Source organism: Carassius gibelio, chromosome A13 (genome assembly GCF_023724105.1).
Source record: "Carassius gibelio isolate Cgi1373 ecotype wild population from Czech Republic chromosome A13, carGib1.2-hapl.c, whole genome shotgun sequence".
Lineage (NCBI taxonomy): Eukaryota > Metazoa > Chordata > Actinopteri > Cypriniformes > Cyprinidae > Carassius > Carassius gibelio.
In genome coordinates this window covers 8,236,962-8,256,469 of record NC_068383.1, presented here as the reverse complement: position 1 = coordinate 8,256,469, position 19,508 = coordinate 8,236,962, and the positions used below count along the sequence as shown (strand labels likewise).

The following is a 19,508-nucleotide window of genomic DNA, read 5'->3' as shown; positions in this document are numbered from 1 at the left end:
TGCTTGATATGATATGAAAGTGGGTCTCCAAAAACTGTGACAGTCAGAAAGTACACATCAGTTTATATGTCAGAGAACAGAAATTGGGAGCATAAAATATATTTGGTTTTTCTGGGTTTGGTCTGCATCACCTTGAGCTGTTCCAGGGCAGAGACGATAAGCGGCTGGCTGGATGTCTGCTCTCGGCTGAGGGTGAGAAGTTCTTCCATGGACTGCTGGAAAGCTTTGCGTTGTGTCACCAGATGGGCCGACTGCATTACAACCAGCAACAGATTGTCCACCTAGGAATCATATATGACATATTAGAAGCTGTAATGATTATATAGAACATTTATTTGACATTTTTTCCAAAGACATGGATTTATTCCAGACCTGAAAATTGCAAAACAGATTTTTTGTTCTTCAAAAGACTAAATAGATTAATATAGGCCATTTATATGAAATACAAAGCTTCGTTAGCAACATTAATTACTATAATGGCAAAGCTGAATTTTCAGCAGTCATTAACCCAGTCTTCAGTGTCACGTAAACCTTTAGAAATCTGTCTAAAATGCTGACTTGGTTAATTATTTTCAATCATTACTGGTGCTCAATTACTAATAATGGTTATTATTATCATTGATGTAAACAGTTTTGCTGCTTTATATTTCAGTCTTCACGGTCATTTTTTATTAAGTTTATGCGTCCTTTCTAAATAAAAGTATAATTTTCTTTTCTTTTTTAATCTTATTCCAAGCTTTTGGAAGTTAGTGAAATTAAATATATATATAAAAAAATAATAATAAACTTATTTTCAATTGTAGTATTATTTCACAATATTACTGTTTTGCTGTTTTTTTCAATCAAATAAATACAGCCTTGATCAGAATACAAGACATCTTAATCTTAATTACTCTTTTAACTTGTAGTGTATACCCACTTTTTTGGTGAAAACATCAGTAGATAGTTGACACTGACAACACTGAATGGTTCAACTGAGATCATCATATGCGTAACTTCATACCTTCATGGACCGTAATGTGTCCACAGTCTCCACCTGAGGCACTAGTTTGAGCACCGTGCCGTCCCACTCAGTCCACGCACCACCGGTGGTCAAGTCTCCGACTCCATGCTTGCTCATCAGCAGATACGCCTCATCTTCTGGGATTTCGTCTGGCTCTTTGGAGCAGTCCTTTCCAGCTGCTGCATTTAACAGCTGCAAGATGACCAACCGCTGCTCCATCAGATCACAAGGGACGAACACCTGGAGCTCCTCCAGTCCTGGGATTTGGACCTAGAAAAGGGACACACAATGACAGTTATTAAGTACATGTATGCCATCTGTTATATAGCAGATTATCATTAATATAGAAGAATGTCTTATTACTTTGACATAATTTTTGGCCTTCAGTGCTTGGAGGAGAGAGGGAACTCCAGTGGTTGACCTGAATTCTGCAGCAATCTCAAGATCCTGAGTAGAAGACAGAAGAATGTTAAAACTGTCCATCACAGTGACACACCACAGTGCAAACAGTGCCAAGTAAACTCACCTTGCGCAGCATCTTGGCAAAGCCCAATGCTTTAGATGCTCTCTCCCTGGCTTCATGGAAGAGCTCTTTGAGTGAGCGACTTGTCTCAATCACTGAACGTCTGCAGGGAGAGAAAAATAGAGATAAATGCTTTTAAATAAAGTATAACAAAGTCTGGGGTCAGTAAGCTTTTTATAAGATGTCTCTTTTGCTTAAAAATAGAATAGTAAAATTGTGGGAAAATTAATACAATGTAAAATAACAATGAATACTGTACATTTTAAAATGCTATTTATTCCTGTGAATTTTTTAGCAGCCATGTCACAATCTTTCAGAAATCACTCTAATATGCAAGTTGGTGCTCAAGAAACAATTTATTGTTATCAATGTTGAAATCAGTTATTTTGCTAAAAATTTTAGAATTTGTGATACTTCTTTAGGATTATTTGATGAATAAAAAGTTTTTTAAAAAGCATTTATTTTAAACAGATCTTTTGGAACATTATAAATGTCTTTAATGTCACTTTTGATCTATTAAATGTGTCCTTGCTGAATAAAACTACCATTTTCAGACAGATATTACACCTACATTTGTGTCTGACACTTACAGCACCAAACAGAATTGGATTCCAAATGCATTCACTATTCTATTCTTCCTATAACCCAAAATGTTCTACAGAATTTAGATGAGAAAGCATTTTTGTTAGAATGAATAAGAGTTGACTGTTCAGCAGGCTTTGATAAGTCTAGCACTGTGTTTATTACTCATTTCATGTAGTCTCAGACGCACCTGATTTCATCCGAGGCAGTGCTGTCATCCGCACACTCCCAGAACTCATTGCCACTCTTCTGAAGGCCAGCGTCCAGAAAGTCTCCAGTGGATTTTAGCAGCATGCCAGCAATATCACTGGAAAAGACGAACAAGAAGTGATGCTTTTTGTGCACTTTACTTTGTTATGGATGTTGATCTGGATTCCAGCCCAAGGATCAATGAAAATATAATACCATAGAATGCTTTTCTATGGTACATAGAAAGCATTCAGTATGTACAGCTAGTGTGCAGAGTATAAGACTAACCAAAAGAGTTTCCCAGACTGGGCCTCTCCACCCCGGATGTATGGAGTGATGACTTTGGTGAAATTCCATTCCTCCTCCAGCAGGTTCTTCAGGCTGTGGGAGGCTTGAGGCAACTGCTGCAACATCTGGATCCAGCTGCGCATGTAGTCAAAGTACACCTGCGAAAAAAAATACAGAAATAAAATAAAACAATACAAGCACAGAGCTGGGCAAACATCCCTGCTACCGATTAGCAGCCATCACTGAAAACCACTCACTGAGTCACAACGAAATAATTTTACCATTAATAGAAATACAACACCAGTCAGTCCTAATCGCACCTCTAACATCTTGTGCAGATCCTCCTCAAACTCATCAATGTTGGCATTAGTCTGCAGACCCTGGGGGTCAGTGACGACGCCTTGCAACATGAACTGGTAGTACTGTTTCATCAGGAGCCCTCCTTTAAGAACCTCTTTACACTCACGCACCAACTACAACACACACATAAGACACACAAATCAGTCTTGAAGACAGTCAAACACAATGTCCCCATAAGGCATCACATTTCAAAACAGCCTTAAGTCATAATAACCAATCAAATAAAATGCATATAAACACTACCAGTTATTCTCTAAACTAAGAAATCAACAAAGCAATGCATAAATATAAAAATGAAATTTTAAATATAGGATCTTACATATAGAATATAGAAAAAAATACAAATAAATGGAGTAATATTGTGAAATATTATTGCAATTTAAAATAAATTAAATTTCTATTTTAAATTTCTTTTTATTATTATTATTGTACGGTAATTTATTCCTGTGATGGCAAAGCTGAATTTTCAGCAGCCATTATTCCAGTTTTCAGAATCACATGATCCTTCAGAAATTATTCTAACATGCTGATTTTGTGATATATATATATATATATATATATATATATATATATATATATATATATATATATATATATATATATATATATATATAGGATTGCATTCCATTCTTTAAAGAATATAAGATTTGTTTGAAGAATAGAAAGTTTTAAAGAACTCAATTTATTTGAAACAGAAATCACCTGTTAACATTACAGATGTCTTTAATGTCACTCTTGATTAATTTAAATCCCAAACGTTTGAACAGCAGTGTATATTCAACATGTAGGTTTAGGTAAGTAATGACCTGCTTGATGCTGAGCAGGGACGGTTCCCCTGCAGGCCTTTGCTCAAGGCGCAGTTTGAGGCACTCGTGAGTAACATTTAGCAGCACACGGCAAAGCACCAAGAAGGCTGGCCGGAATGAGGGCAGGTCCATGTCCACTAGCTCCTTCCACGATACTCGTCCCGACTCCGCCTCTTCCTCCACCTGACCAGACACATGACGAGAGAGCTCTGGAAGGTAGTCACAGTGCTGCAAAGAATAACCCGGGACCGCTGACAGCTAACAGGAACAGAGCAATGAGAACACGGACGTTGGAATTCAGTATTTGATTCTGGTTAGGAACATGAAACAGAAGACACTGAACACAAAATATTGCAGAGACACTGGTAAGAATGTAAAACACCGACACCAATCCCTTGATAAATCTCTTTTTTCACCCTCATTTTGTTCCAAAATTATACGACTTTCTTTTGGCAGAACACAGATTAGCTTCTGAAGCATTTCCTGGCCACGACTTTTAATATGCTCTAGCTAAATGAATACCGTAATGGTACTGTCAAGCTCCAAAATCAAATATAGCACCATGAAAGTTGTCTACATGGCGCCTGTGCTATATAAACACACCTAACATACATACCCTACATTTACCCTACTTTCTAAATGTGTTTTTGGTCTTTTTGTCAATGATTCATCCACGCATACGTTTAATTTTTTGACCTCGAAACATTTAATTTAAATGTTTTTAATCAATTTCAATCTTCTGATAAAAGGACAGACTTTTCTCTGGTGATGCATGCTGGACTTAAAACATTTAGTCTGCATAAACCCAAACCATTACTCACAATGACCGCAAGCTCACATATAGATTTGCTTTAATCCAATCAACAACTGATTAATTGAATGAAGTCTCCATTTACTCTGTTTTTTGTTTCACTCGGATGTGTCACTATAAAAAAATAAAAAAAAGATATGTCACTTCTGTCACATCGCAACTTTATGTTACTCAGCTCGTAGTGATGTAGATTAATTTGTGCACAAAATTTCTTTTTTTTTTTTTTTTTTTACAAATCTGCTGATGCAGTACAGGAAACTGGTGGAATGATTGATGATCTAACTGATCTAGTTCTCATATTCACCGACTCAGTGACCCATTTGCAGAGATAAACAGCTCACTAGACATAAATAGAAACATTTGCATATTTGACTCTTGGAGCTTTAAGATTTAGATCCTATTCATAGCAACTGCATGGAAGAGCAACCAGCACAGTTCCCCTTTTGTGCTCAACAGAAGGAACAAAATGAAGGTGTGAAGTAATGATGTAAGCTTCTCATTCTTTCCAGGTTGCCATGAAGCCAAAATGAATGTTTTCCCATTTTCTCCGATACTCCACACGTTCACAACAAAACTAGCAGCATTCAGAAGCTCCACAGCGGCTCTCTCACCTCTTGAGCCGGCACATGACTCAACAGAGCAGTTCTGGACCTCTGCAGTGAACGGTCCATCAGCTTGTGCAGTCTGAGGATCAGTTTACGCAGTCCCATCTGTTTAAGTGCCTTATCCACAAACGGCCTGTATATGGCAGTGGGAAAGTAGCAGGTCTCGTTGTCCATCGGGAGGAACTCCTCCTCTGACAGGAGACGTGAAAACTTTGGCGTGGGGCAAGGTGACTGCTCCCCTTCGCTGGTCGTCTCATTTAAGGTCCTTTCCTCCCCATCAATGTCAGCAGTAGGCTCTGTCTCATCCTCGTCCACCTCATTGTCATCATTGTCATGGGAGCAGCGAGGCGAGGGGATCTCAAAGATGGGCCAGCCGATGCGGGAGAGGTCCCTGAGGCCCAGCACGGTGCCCATCACACGCAGCTTCTGGTTCAGGTCCTGAGTGATGTTGAGCCATAAGCAGAGCGCCTGCACCCTGCCCTGGAAGTCTCGAGCTGCATACTTTTCATAGTCCTTCTGCAAGGTCTGCAGAGATGGGTACAGAGCTTCCACCGACTCTAACAGCGACATGACCCACTTGACCTGATCGAAAGCTACCCGCTGCCTTTGCAGGTGCTCCCGGCACTCCAGCGCCGAAGAAAAAGGAGCAGCAGCATCGATCTCTCCCCAGGACGTGGAGCAGGTGCTAAAGCTAAATGAATCATTCCTGCAGTTGGTTTCATCATGGCAGGAGTTGCTCTCCTCAACTGAGGCATTGCTCTCAAGCCCGGCTAGGCTGCTATAGTCCACTTTGAAGTGCAAAACCTCACTGATGATGTCAGGTATGGCTTGGCGGGCAGTGTACAGGTACAGGTCCTGCTCCGCGATGCTACGGCGGGCGTGCCAAGCCTGCAACTCCAACCAGATGACCTCATTGTTCTGGCCCATAAAGGCCATGTTCTCCAGGCCTCGCTGTTCCTTCTCCTTCTTCTTGGATGACATGGAGGTGAGCTTAAGGAGCAGCCGCAGAGTCTCAAAGAATTTGAGGCGGTCTGCCGGACAGTCTGTGCGCGAGGTCTGCCGGTGGGTGCGAACAGGCAACATGCCCAGGCTCAGGTAGGGCTTGCGGGGATCCATGTTTCTGGAGCCGATGGCACTGGTCTTGGACAACGGATCCAGCATGAAGGAGCCCTGGAATGTCTTCTTGCTGTCCCGCTGGTTGGAGCGCTGGTTGAAGCGCTGCTTCTTTTCCTGCTTGTAGCTGTGCTCTTCAGAAGGCTCGGCTGATCTGGCTTGAGACAACGGGCTGGAGGAACCTGGCTTCTCTGTTGATGAAAGAGATAAAGGTAGATGACCTAAATCATTTATTCCAATGAGGTAAAAAAATATAATATCCTGTGATGCATCTAAATATACTTCTATACATAGTCTGTTTTTTTCCTTACTGTACTACTTGCATTAAATACAAGCAATATAATAGAACATTACAAAAAATAATGTGTTAAAAATAACAACACATTTAATGTACCTGGCCCAGACCTGTTCGTCATCTTACATTACATGCAGTTGCTGACAAATATGCTGGGCTATGACTGACTATGTGATGTAACCTAATTGAATGCAAGTATATGCCCCTAAAATTCAAGATATGAGGGCAAAAGATGCCCCTGGATGGGGTTTTCTCTTACATTACATCACATGACATGAATTAGCAATATCACACAAGCAGAAGAACTGCAAATGTGAAACTGATTTTATACAACACTTTTTTAAACTACTTTTAACTAAGTAAAAAGGTTCTTTTTTTTTTTTTCTTTTTTTTTTTATTGCATTTAAGACACAACACTGTAAATATTGTCTGGTTCTGCTCAATTTCACAAACAAAAATATTTCTAAAAAACACAATTTTGTGCCACATAGTGGCAGTCCTAGTTATTACTCTTTAATTTTAATAATTGTTTTTCCCCTTAATAATTAAATATCAGTGCTAGAGGTACTACAGTTTTCTTTATTTTCATTCAACATGATCTTACATATGGGAGCCCACCATATGTTTCAGTTAAAGTTAAGGGCTCTCACCTTTGCCCTTTGACCCCTGGCTGTTTCTCTGGTGTTTGTTGGACATCCGTTTCATCTGCCGAGGAGTGCGGGGAGGGGAGGTGCTGTAGAGAGTCTCCTCTTCCTGGCTGGGCTCGTCCCAAGACTCATCCACCTCAGTGTTCTGCTGGGGCACATCTTTGGACGAGTCCTTGAGCCTGAACAGAAATCACAACAAATCTAAAATATGGGACTGTAGTGGCCTAACGGTTAGAGAGTCAGACCTGCAGCCCAAAAGTCACAGGTTAGAGTTCGAGCTATTTCTTCCACCTTCAGTACCACGACAGGTTAAATGCAGAGCACAAACTTTAAGGATGAACACCATACTTGGCTACACATCACATCACTTTCACTTTCAAATAAGATTATAAAGCAGAACCTAAGAAAATAAATGCACAGCAAGGTCAAGAAAAACACTGAGGGTCTTACAGTTTTTAAGAGGATTATAAATCAGAAGAGTTCATTCGTCCCTTAGACAATGAAACAAAAAAAGGACTGATTTGCTAACTAGTGCAAAACTAGCCATCCTGCAGAGACAAACTGTGTATGTAGGTGTATTTGGACACGTGCATGTCTGTGTGTGTGGGAGGAAAATGATACTGATACAGGGCCACTGTCAAGCAATGGAGAAAGGGATCACTGTGGGGTCAGACTTTGGTTGAGTTAATCAGTGTTTCCACTCAAAAAGACCACTAAAAGTAAAGCCAGAATCATCCATCTGGCCCCTCACATGCATAAATTCACCCACAATCCCCTAGGGAGTCACCAGCCAGCCCAAAAGTCCCCCCCAGACACCTGCTGCAGTTTGTGGTCCTCGTGCCAGAACATCAGACACAGCCCGTCTGACCCCCTGCACTGCACCCCACCGCTGCCGCCACTAAACATATGGATACCACCCCAAGACCCATCATTTACATTTAGCTGACTCGCATCACTTTAAAAAAAAAAGCAACATTTTGGCACCATCTACTATGGTTGCACAAGTTGCAGAAAAAAATTTACTTGTGACTCTTCTGATAAAAATTTCAATTGCATGGTTTTTAACGCTCCAGGTTTGTTGTGCTTGTTTTTAGGGCTGCACAATATGCCCAAACTTTGTGATGATTATATTTCAGTATAATTATAATATAATATTTATTAATAATAGTAATATTAAACATAAAACTAAAATAAAAGACAATTAAGAAAAATAATAAAATAATCATCATAATTGAATCTATTTGAAAGTAAAACTGTATAAATACAATACAAATATTTATAAACTTTAATAGCGCTTCTTATAAGTTTGAGAAGATAGTTGGCACATTTTGCATTCCCAAATGCACATTATAAACAACCCAAACTCACAGTGCATGCAGAGATGACTTCATGAGGAGCAGCATTTTCTGCAAGCCAAGCCGTTTTGAAACACAATAAAAAAAAAAAACATCTCCAGATAATGAGCGGATAGTGTTTAAAACACCAAATTGCAATGCAGCAAGTACATTTATTTAATTAAACTGCAGATTTTGCGATCTGATAATCGCGCTAAGCCATATCACGCTTTCAGCTACTTTGATCAATCGTGCAGCCCTACACTTAAACACATACACACGTTGCATGCAAACTGATCTGTCTTTTTTCAATAATGAGCACAGCAATGACATGAATTCTAAACACTTGACCACACAAGCAATAAGAAGGATTCCATAACTTCTAAATATGTACTGCTGGGAGAGTGACAGAGTGTTTGTGTTTGAAGGTGCAGCCCTGGGCAGAGTCTAACAGTGACCAAACCCTTCAGGAATGACACAGGAAATAATGAAATCAGCCTGGCTTTGGCTGTTTGTTTGGTTGCTATGACGTATCTCCATTGAACGCTGCTTGAGCACTAGAGCAGAAAGGTCTAAAGAATTCCACCTCTGTACCATCATCCCACTGAAAGGCATCCAACCTGCAGGAACACCACGGCAGCGCCATGCAACCCCATAATGCACAAAAGGAACAAGTTGTTGATTTATGGCTGCATATGCAGCTCAAGTCTACTGAATAGCTCGTCCAAGGATATCTTGAACAAACTATACAGCAGAGGAATGTTACAGCCTTTCACGAGGGCCATAAACAGAGCTGACCACATCTGCCTCACTGCAGTCAAGAGAGGCCAGTGAACTCTGACCCCATCCGCCACTGGAGTCATTGTTGTAGCCTGCAGCGCTTCATTGTGTGTGAGCGACACGTGGACCAAATGGTCTAACAATCTAATGGCTGGTCGCAGCCAGTGATAGGATTAGGAATGAATGATACTGCTGAAATTCTAAATGTTTTTAAAAATTATGACAATACTCAGTATGCTAAAGAGACATTTTTAAGTATTTATTCAAAAATTATAATAAGGACAGAACAGGGCCCACTAAGATCCTCTACATTATAACATGCTCGCTAGACGTGGTGGAGGGCACTCAAAAAAATGGTCCTGAGCCCCATAAAGTTTCCCACTAATTGAACACGATCAAAGGCAAAACAGTGTACAACTCTTTATAAGGGCTTTGCAGTTCAGTTTGCAATGGTAAACACCCCCCCCCCCCCCCCCCAAATCAATTGAGTAACTATGCTTTAAATTGATCAAACACAAATTCTAAGTTTAAAATACATTTTATTATTTTAAACTTTTGATAAAGGAAAGCTGAAAAAAATGTATCAGTGTTTCCACAAAGATATTAAAGGCTGGGTAGGTGATTTTCTGTTAAGCTGGTTGAAAGGGTCTTCAAATCCTTAAAGCAATCACTAAATTAAGTGGTCTACATGTATTCATATGTATTTATATATCGGCCTGAGGGCTACGACTGGCTGTTGTTCCTGTCTGTCAACATATGTATTTGCATATTTCCGAGCACCCTTTTGATGCAGGTATGATACATCATCAGTGCATTCCGTTACACCATTGCAGACCAAGCGTGAATGGAAGGTGCTATCATTGTAATATTGTGCGCATTGTGGTAAGGTTTTCTCACCGGTAAATGAGACATGATGTAATCGGACAGCATTGCATTCAACCCTCCAGCAACGCCATCTCTTTTCATGTTGCTCTGGTCTGCCTGTGCATGTTCATGTGTTTTGGATGCGGCGTGGCTTTGGAGAGTGAACAAAATGGACCGGCTCACTTTCTGGTGTTTTTCCACTCCATGGTACAGCTCACTTAAATAGTAACACCTCCAATACCAAAAGCACCCACCCACACCAATACTAAAATGTGACATGTTAACACTGCAAGTCAATACCAGCGTCATCAGATTTGCGACATGAGACACCGAACCACTGCAGTAGAGGCGGCGCAACTGGTCTATAACCCCTCCCACTTTCAAGCATTACTAACTGCAGTTAAAAAGGCAAGCAAGCCGAGCCATGCAGAGCCGTGCCGAGTCGTACCGAAGCAAGTGGAAAAGCTTGCTATTGCTAGCCTCTCTGAAATTGCCCACCCTACCTTTAGGCAGCACAACTGTTTTTATTGTATTGTATTACTATGTTTTAAAAAAAATATTCATACAACATTTTCTTTTTTTTTTGGGGGGGGGGACTTTTCTTAAGATTCACCCTGGCAAATAAGGTGGTTTACAAGCTGATAAGGAGGGAATGTATTAGCAATTTTTCCCTTTAGTGGAAAAATAAAAATCCAATGTAGATTTTTTTTTTTTTTAGAAGAAGAAGAAGAAGAAACATGGACTTGTGATGAATATAGGGAGAGAATGAAAATAAATGGAATCGTTTTTTCAAAGGATGTTCACGGTCGTGGCCAAAACCTAAAAGAACATCATGTCACAGACAAAACCAAAATAGTAAGCCACGCCACACTCTTTGAATCACGTAACTTTGACATAAGCCCTTGCGAGCTATGTTTTGTTACCGCTGACATGTGCACACACACACAGACACACACACACATTCACACACTTCCTTCTCTAACAGGCGGACAACATCCCTGCTGAGCCACAGGCTGACTGATTGAAGCCCTGCAAGTCACATGAAGACCTGATTGGGCACCATCAGTCACCACTGACACACAGGTGAATTGATGTTTTTTTTTAAAATCTTTTGTAACATTATGTCTTTACTGTTATTTTTGATCAATTTAATGTGTCCTTGCTGAATAAAAGCATATTATTATTATTATTTTTTAAATCTCACTGACTGAAGATGGCAGTGTGTATTTGCAAAATGTAATTACATTTTAAAAAATCATAATGGCAATTAATATTTTTTTTTTAAATCGAACAGATTAATTGATTATCAAAACAGTTGTTAGCTGCAGCCCAAGCACCAAACTTCAATCAAAATGACCTTTCCCCAGAAGCCCTGGAAACACAATCCAGAGACATTGTTAGTAAACAACTCCACTGGCCTGTGATGTTCCCTTGAGTGTTTTTCTCTGAGCTCATGTCGTCATGCGATTGATACTCAACATTTCCTCAGAGACGTGAAGGTTCAACGAATGGAAATGATTCTGGTTTGGATTTTTGCATTTGTGGTTCTGAATCGGAGCCTACAAAGAAAACTAAAATGGTCAAATGTGTAACTTCTGCATCGTAAGCAGCACCAGATAAAACTGCAAGCCGTTTGTTTGAGAAGAAAACAATGTATCAAAACAATTTGCAATTCTGTTTGGTGCTGGTGTTTTATTCCAAATTTACACATTAGAGCTTTCAAAATAGTTAGTGTGTGAATATTCATAAATGTAAATTGAATTCAGTAAGATTTTTTGGATAAAAGTATCTAGAAACGTGCAAATGTAAACTGGTTTCCATGGCCTGTCAGAATTATGTCCTACTGCAGTCAAAAGCATTGCACTCAGACCATTACTAAACTGTATTACCAATCAAGATCCAGAAAGACTCTACATTCTTGCACATTTTCCTTATTGTGAAAGCAGCAAAAGTGCAGCACTTCGAGGTTTTGGTCTTATTGATTTGCATCTTCCATATCACAACATACACGCACTTCCATGCTAAGAATGTATCTGCATTATGCAAGAAAACACATTTCCTATAATTGCATGACACAAACTGACTAAACGTAATGGTGCTTGTAAAGTTAAAGGTTGGCCTCTTAAATAAGATCTCTATAGGCACAAATTAGATCTATGATTCATTGCTATAATTGTAGTCTATACATCTTATGCATGGAGTGGCTGCCGTTGGCCGTGGATGAATGAAGTGGATAATAGCACAAAGTCACATTAAGAAAAGTGAGTTCCAGGAATGCTAAAGCAGACTTCCTCTAATTTTAAAACAAGCTACTTCCTCTGATCTATTTCCCATCACTATGCCACAGACTTGTACAATATCATTTCCTGTGTCCACATAATGACCATTTGCAGCTGCAAGGCAGAATGACTTAGTGTTTGTGTGTGCATGTGGGTGGGTGACATTAAGACATAAGCATGCAGAGAAAAATGGAATGAGTGTTGTATGGGGAACCAATGAAAATCCACCAACCTTGTCTAGCCGATACCTCTGCATTGAAGTCTCAACATAAGCCGCTATTCTAACATCCACCCCAGGGCACACCCTCTTTGGACAATTGAAAGCATAATGGAAGGTATTACATGAGAAACTAAAGACTGTTTTGGGAGTTCAGATAGACAAGTGATTGCTTTGGGATGATCCGTGTTACATCTCAGCCCTTCCTTCCTGAAGACAAATCAAAAAGAGGACACTGTGGGCTGAAGCTCTGCTGGGCAGAGAGATGCAGGTGCTTGGCCAACATGCAAACCAAAAATACTAACCTTGTAACCAAAATACCACATAGAGGAAAGAAATATCAGAGACATGCATATAAACCACAAAAGCATCATGTGTGGCTTCAGAGCACAGCTGTGTCAACTACTAGGGCTGTCAGGAATATCCAATATTTAATACATTATCAATATTATATTGGCAGTGACATGACAAAAAAAATCTAACCATTTTTATTTGGCTTGTAGGTCAATTTTGTGTGAACTGCTTGTGTCACAAGTCCAATTTATTTCAAAAAAAGTATAAAGTAAATTAAATTTTTAAATATCATCATCTATATATTTAATATCATCTCTTTTCAACATCTTTATTCAATTCATTTTCCTGAATCAGCTGTTCAAATTATTCAGTTCAAAACAACTACTTGTTTACATCATGCAAAAATGTTTACTGGAATAACTGCATGTGATTTTGCATGCTTTCATAAGAGTAGATAATGTATACTGCTGTTTATTTAATATTGATTTACATTATTTTTGCAGATATTAATGAAAATGATGCACGTTTAGTAAAAAAGCATGCCTTGATTATATTTAATTATTGTATTTACGTTTAATACCATATCAGTTCCACAAGCGGATAAGCTTGGCAGAGAAGATTCAGAATTCCATAAATACAAATATAAATGCAAAATTTAATAAAATTCAACTTATTTATATTTTGCATACACAATACTCCATAAAAGATTCCGTTTTTCCTGGGTCCATCTTATAAACCATGTCCTGCAAAGTTTGTCCTGATAAAACTATTGTCTCATGACAAACAATTAATCAGACCAAAACATTTGTTTTTCATACTTTAAACAATTAATCTACTTGGTAATGAAAGCTGTAAGGGAGAAACAATGCTTCTCAAAGTCAGATAAGACATGCACTGCACCATGGACTGTGCAAAGAAATAAATTAATGAGATCCAGCCATGGGTGCCTCCAGGACGCGAGGTCAACATTCTTTTAGTGCACCACATCCTGGAATTGAGACATGCTTGTGGTCATAAATGAACAGGGATGGGGATTTACAGCATGCTACACACTGACGTAAAACCTCAAAACATCAGTTCTGCAAGTTAAACAACTATACGGAAGAATTGCTTGCTTGACAGCTGCAGAATAATCAATAACAGTACTGAATAACATACGTACTGTTCGACTTGACCTTAAGTCACCACACAAGGCCAAAAAATGCATTCTTGACACACTAAGCAATTTTCAACCAACAAATGCTATGCAAGCTGATTTTATAGTTCGCCTCATAGTGGCCCAGTTCACATTAACTGCATGATAAAACAGAAATTAAAGTGCACAACAAATCACTGATATTGCATTCTAAGTTATCTCTATCTTTAACACTTACCAATGAAGTTGTTTATCAAGAGGAATTGCTAGGAAGGGTGGGGATAGCAGAAAAAAAAAAGAGACAAAACAAGGCATTCTTGACAAGCTGTTGCCAGGCATTCAGGGCAAACTCTTTTGGTGACGTTGCGTGGGGTCTTAATAGACAAAACTAAGAAAACAAAACATTCCACTGGGCTTATCAGCTAAAACCTTGTGCACATGGCAGTGAGCAAACAACACTTTCTGAACCTGATCTTAAACAGAAAGACTCAAATGCAAGAGAACACACCATAATGACAGCAAATAATGCACTGCAAAAAAGGCACGAGAGATATGGATGAAAATAAAATCCCAGCACAAGCTAATCAGATTCTCAAAAGAAATCAAAACATCAGTGAATGAATAAAAAAACCAACACAAACAACTAAATTCCCCGATTACAACACTCAGAAACTGGATGTTGCACGTCAAACCCAAGAATTCCTGCTAAGAGAGCAGCAGGGTGATTCTGGGAATAGCAAATCAAACATTTCCTCAACTCACTGAGGGAGTGTGTGTCAATCTGACTCATATCATAGGAGTTTTCATATTTAATCACGGCTGTTTGTCTCATACCGGCTATCGGATCAATGTCCAACTTTACTCCTAGTGTGTGTTGTTTTTTAGGGTTCTCTGCAACTCAAGTTGCAATCGAGGAATGATGCAAACAAACTTGAACACTGAACCGACAATCTCAAAATGTATAATCGAACGCTGAGATCGAAACCGGATATAACCGGTGATCTGTCCATGCAACTGAAATGGAACTCATTCCCGAAACTTTAAAAGGCACACTGCAGAAAGTGAAAGAGAGAGGGACACCACACATAACTCGCGCGCTAGCTGGGTACAATGATCTTGCACATAGAGGCACGATCTCTTTACCTTTTCCACAGGTCGGCTCGATTCCATCAACATTGAGTTTTCCCCACAGAAACGGATATAATCGTGCATACGCTTATTTAATGAAGCTGTTTTTAGTTCTTGTACAAAAAGTTTGCAACTTTGATGTGAAATTCTGCTTAGTGTTGCGCTGCAAAGCGGGATCACTTTGTGGCAGGAAGCTAGTTGCGGCGATGTCTGATTCGTGAATGAATCATTCTAGTGAGTCGATTCTTTTCAAAGAAGTGATTGAACTGCTTACAACTGTTGAACTGGACTGAATCGGCCAGAGTATGTTATCTATTTATTTAACGCCATATAAAATACCAGCAAACAAACAAAAAAATTATATCACACAAGATTTTTTTACATTAACGTGATCAAAATTCTAAAACTTTTCCTGGCAAAAAATTCCTAAATAACTCTTTAAGTGAGTTCATTTCAAAAAAGAGTTTTCATACTATGTGTGCCACTAACAGTTTCAAAATATTTTATTTTTAAGAAATACTCATACAGGTTTCAAACGACTTTAATGAATAAATTATGACACAATTTTTGGGTAAACTAATTACTCGGACAATCAAGAATCAAGAAATAACAAGGATGATGATTTATAATGAGATGCATTGAACCAAAGACCCTTTATCTATAGTCTTTATTTATCCAACTTGAATGAACTAAGGATGTGGCAAAATAAATCTAAGTTTAATAGCAGATATGTTAACTATTATTATTTTCCAGATCTATCAGCGCAAAAAAAAAGTTACAATAAATAGCATTTTATTCAAATGTTAAGAAGTTTATCAGTTTAAATTTGTGTTTGTAATGAGCTAAATCATGGCTGAAACAAACTGAACATTGAATTATACATAAATAGATACCCTTATTAATAAAACTAAATAAATACACGTAATAAACGGCTATTTCTAAACCTTGAAATATGCAACGCCATAAAAGACTGCGGAATCTAAATTCTGTTGAAGCGAACGATTCGCGGAAATGACTCGGACTCCCAACACTAGCGGGTTGAAGCTGAAGCGCGCATGCGCTCTAGTCGCGCCCAATACGGTCTCAATGGGTGCACTATTTGGCAGCGTGTCCTGAATCCCGGCTGTGTAGTTGCCCGACCACACACACGCACATATATGCACACAGACACACAGACTTTAATACAAACTGACTGGTTCTGATGCGCTTCCTTTACCTGTTCTCATCCGGAGGCTCCATAACCGGGACCGAGTCGACGGGAGGCTCTCCGTTCACCCGTGCATGAATCAGAACATGTCCAGGAAAACAGGGGTCGACTTTGCAAAGACTGGGGTGTGATACGAGTCCCGGTGCACACTTTCTATCTCTATCCGTCTGCAGAGTTGAGGCTCGCCCGTGTGTGCACTGACGCCATATTTCCAGCGAGCCGCTGATGAGGGAGTGACACTCACACTCTACGGCAGCTCGCGCAGTACAGACCGGATCACGGCCGCCCCGTTCAGACGCAGCCAGGAACTGCAGAAAAAAACACCTTACAAAAGATCCAGCTGCCAGATTTGATGTGCATGTGCAAGGGGCGAACGAATGCTTTCTTCACATCACTTAAATAATAATGCAATTTCAAGGGGCATGTTTCTTTTGTAACTGTCGCTCTTCTGTACACGTTGGAAAAAAATCTAATAGGCTAATAGTAACAACTATGTTCTCATATTTTTTCTTTATTTTTATAACAATTGTTATAATTCAAATATTTTATAATAAACAACATTTTTTACGTGAACTAATTTCATATTTTTATTATTTTCTAAGGTTCTGTTTGTTTATTATATGAATTCTGTTGGTTTCAATATCACATTAGAGGTGGAAAAATATCTGACATCTGACAATATCTTTTTCTTGGATTCATTCTTTTTCATTTTTTTTTTTTTTTTTTTTTTTTTTTTTTTTTTTTACAGTGGGTAGACTTTTCATAGCCACTCTTAAAAAATATATTTATTGTATTCAAAGCTTTTAATGAAATTCTCAAATTACATTTTAATGTAGAATGTATTTAATGTAGAAATTAAAAAATATATATGTATGCATAACTTGATTTCTTGTTGAATAATCAAGTTAGGTTTACTTAAATCATCTTTATGTAAAATGAAAATTTACTTGCAACTTTGAAAAATGTACTGAAATAAATAGGAAGAAAACCTTTTCTTACTTTTGCAACTTCTAAATTTACTTAAAAATATGTGTAAATTTTACTAGTTTTTCTCAGTGTAAATGCACAAAATACCACATAAATTTGATGCATATATTATCATATGACTAAATATACATAATAATACCTTACATTTATATAGCACTTTTCTAGACACTCAAAGCGCTTACATAGTCAGGGGGTATCTCCTCATCCACCTGGATGATGCGACGGCAGCCATAGTGCGCCAGAACGCCCACCTCACACCAGCTTACTGATGGAGAGGAGGCAGAGTGATGAAGCCAATCAGCAGATATGGGGATTGTTAGGAGGCCATGATGGTCAGAGGCCAATGGGCGAATTGAGCCAGGATGCGAGGTCACACCTCTACTCTTTTCAAAAGACATCCTGGGATTTTTAATGACCACAGAGAGTCAGGACCTCGGTTTAACGTCTCATCCGAAGGACGGTGCATGTTGACAGTATAGTGTCCCCATCACTACACTGGGGCGCTAGGACCCACACAGACCACAGGGTGAGCACCCCCTGCTGGCCTCACTAGCACCTCTTCCAGCAGCAACCTAGTTTTCTCAGGAGGTCTCCCATCCAGGTACTGACCAGGCTCGGCCCTGCTTAGCTTCAGTGGGCAACCGGTCTTGGGCTCCAGGGTGATATGGCTGACAGGTAGCTGAGGTTTACTGAATCTTTTAGAAGAAAAGGTGTTGTTAGAGGAAAACAGAGCCTATTAGAAAAGGACACAAGTCAAGTTACACAGCTCAATAGACTGTATAGGAGGAGCACCTGTTCATACTAAATGTATGAAGAAGTGCCTCAAGGCACAGCCTGATCCTGATGAGAAATGCATGTATTTGGTTGTCAGTTCATGACTCGAGATTGAGAGAGCAATATGGGTGCAGCAGCAGGTTAATGCATTTAAAGCTACACAATACTCAAAAACTCACTGAACCATGATGGAGATCAATCAGGAGGGTATCACATCCAAGGCACAAGTAGACAGGCCACACTTATGTTTTTTAATGCCAATAATAAACAAGAGGCACATGTGAGCTTATAAATGATGAAATACCTGGCATTGCCCAGATCATAAATTAAAGAATGTTTTCAATGCACTGTTGTTTTTTATTTTGTCACTTATGTGGATAATTCTCTAATAAATGCTACCTTAGTTAATTATTCTCAAAGCATGCACATTCAATAAAAATATGTTAGCTTTCAAACAAGTTCAGTCCAGCTGAGCAGCAATTCCTGCTTAAATATCAGACCACATCAACGACAATTACATGTTGCTTTGATTTGAACTGAAATTTTGAAGTAATTCCAAAAAATCCTAAAGTGATTTTTAAATATAATGTTTTTAATTACTCTCACATGTATATCTGTCAGTTTTGAACGATGCACAATATGATTTTTTTCAACAGAAATCATGTTTACAACAACTAAATTAGATCTTAGTGAGAGTGACAAATGACCTGCTAATGACAGCTGATGCGGGTTCACCATCACTCCTTGTCCTCTTGGACCTCTCTGCAGCTTTTGACACCGTTGACCACGGTATACTTCTTAAACGGCTGCACCACTCTATTGGTCTCAATAACACCGTCCTGCGCTGGTTTGAGTCATATCTCACAGATAGATCTGAATTTGTGGCCATGGGAAGCTCTAGGTCCCGTTTACACGCTGTTGATTGCGGGGTTCCACAGGGCTCAGTTCTTGGACCTATTTTGTTCATTCTTTACATGTTACCCCTCGGTAAAGTCATCAGTCGTTTGGGAATTTCGTTCCATTGTTACGCTGATGATACACAATTATACATCAAAACTGACACTCATTCATCAACTTCATCAACAATTTTATCAACAGTCACTGCCTGTTTGGAGGAAATAAGGGCATGGATGACTCATAACTTTCTCCAGCTGAATAGTTCAAAGACAGAAGCTATCCTCATTGGTTCCCCTCATCAGATCAGATCATCTTCCATAACCTGCATTACATTCTCTGGCCAGGATATTCCCCTATCATCATTAGTCACCAATCTTGGTGTCAAGTTTG

General features: G+C 39.1%; 1 protein-coding gene across 3 annotated transcripts in view; it reads right to left on the bottom strand.

Moving 5' to 3' along the window:
* Positions 1-16,757, bottom strand: part of LOC128026046 (mitogen-activated protein kinase kinase kinase 4) — a 28,113-nt gene extending 11,356 nt beyond the window's left edge. For 2 of the 3 annotated variants that reach the window (XM_052612758.1, XM_052612759.1), the window contains exons 1-11: positions 16,470-16,757; positions 7,226-7,401; positions 5,174-6,471; positions 3,752-4,009; positions 2,906-3,058; positions 2,586-2,743; positions 2,299-2,415; positions 1,530-1,629; positions 1,367-1,450; positions 1,004-1,273; positions 132-281 (exon numbers count right to left, since the gene is read on the bottom strand). In XM_052612758.1, the coding sequence (XP_052468718.1) occupies positions 132-281; positions 1,004-1,273; positions 1,367-1,450; positions 1,530-1,629; positions 2,299-2,415; positions 2,586-2,743; positions 2,906-3,058; positions 3,752-4,009; positions 5,174-6,471; positions 7,226-7,401; positions 16,470-16,492 (2,787 nt within the window). In that variant the 5' untranslated portion in view covers positions 16,493-16,757. Of the gene's footprint in view, positions 1-131; positions 282-1,003; positions 1,274-1,366; positions 1,451-1,529; positions 1,630-2,298; positions 2,416-2,585; positions 2,744-2,905; positions 3,059-3,751; positions 4,010-5,173; positions 6,472-7,225; positions 7,402-15,268; positions 15,435-16,469 lie in introns of those variants that run through there. The other variant, XM_052612760.1, reaches the window with a different exon arrangement.
* Between the last annotated feature and the right edge of the window lie 2,751 nt (positions 16,758-19,508).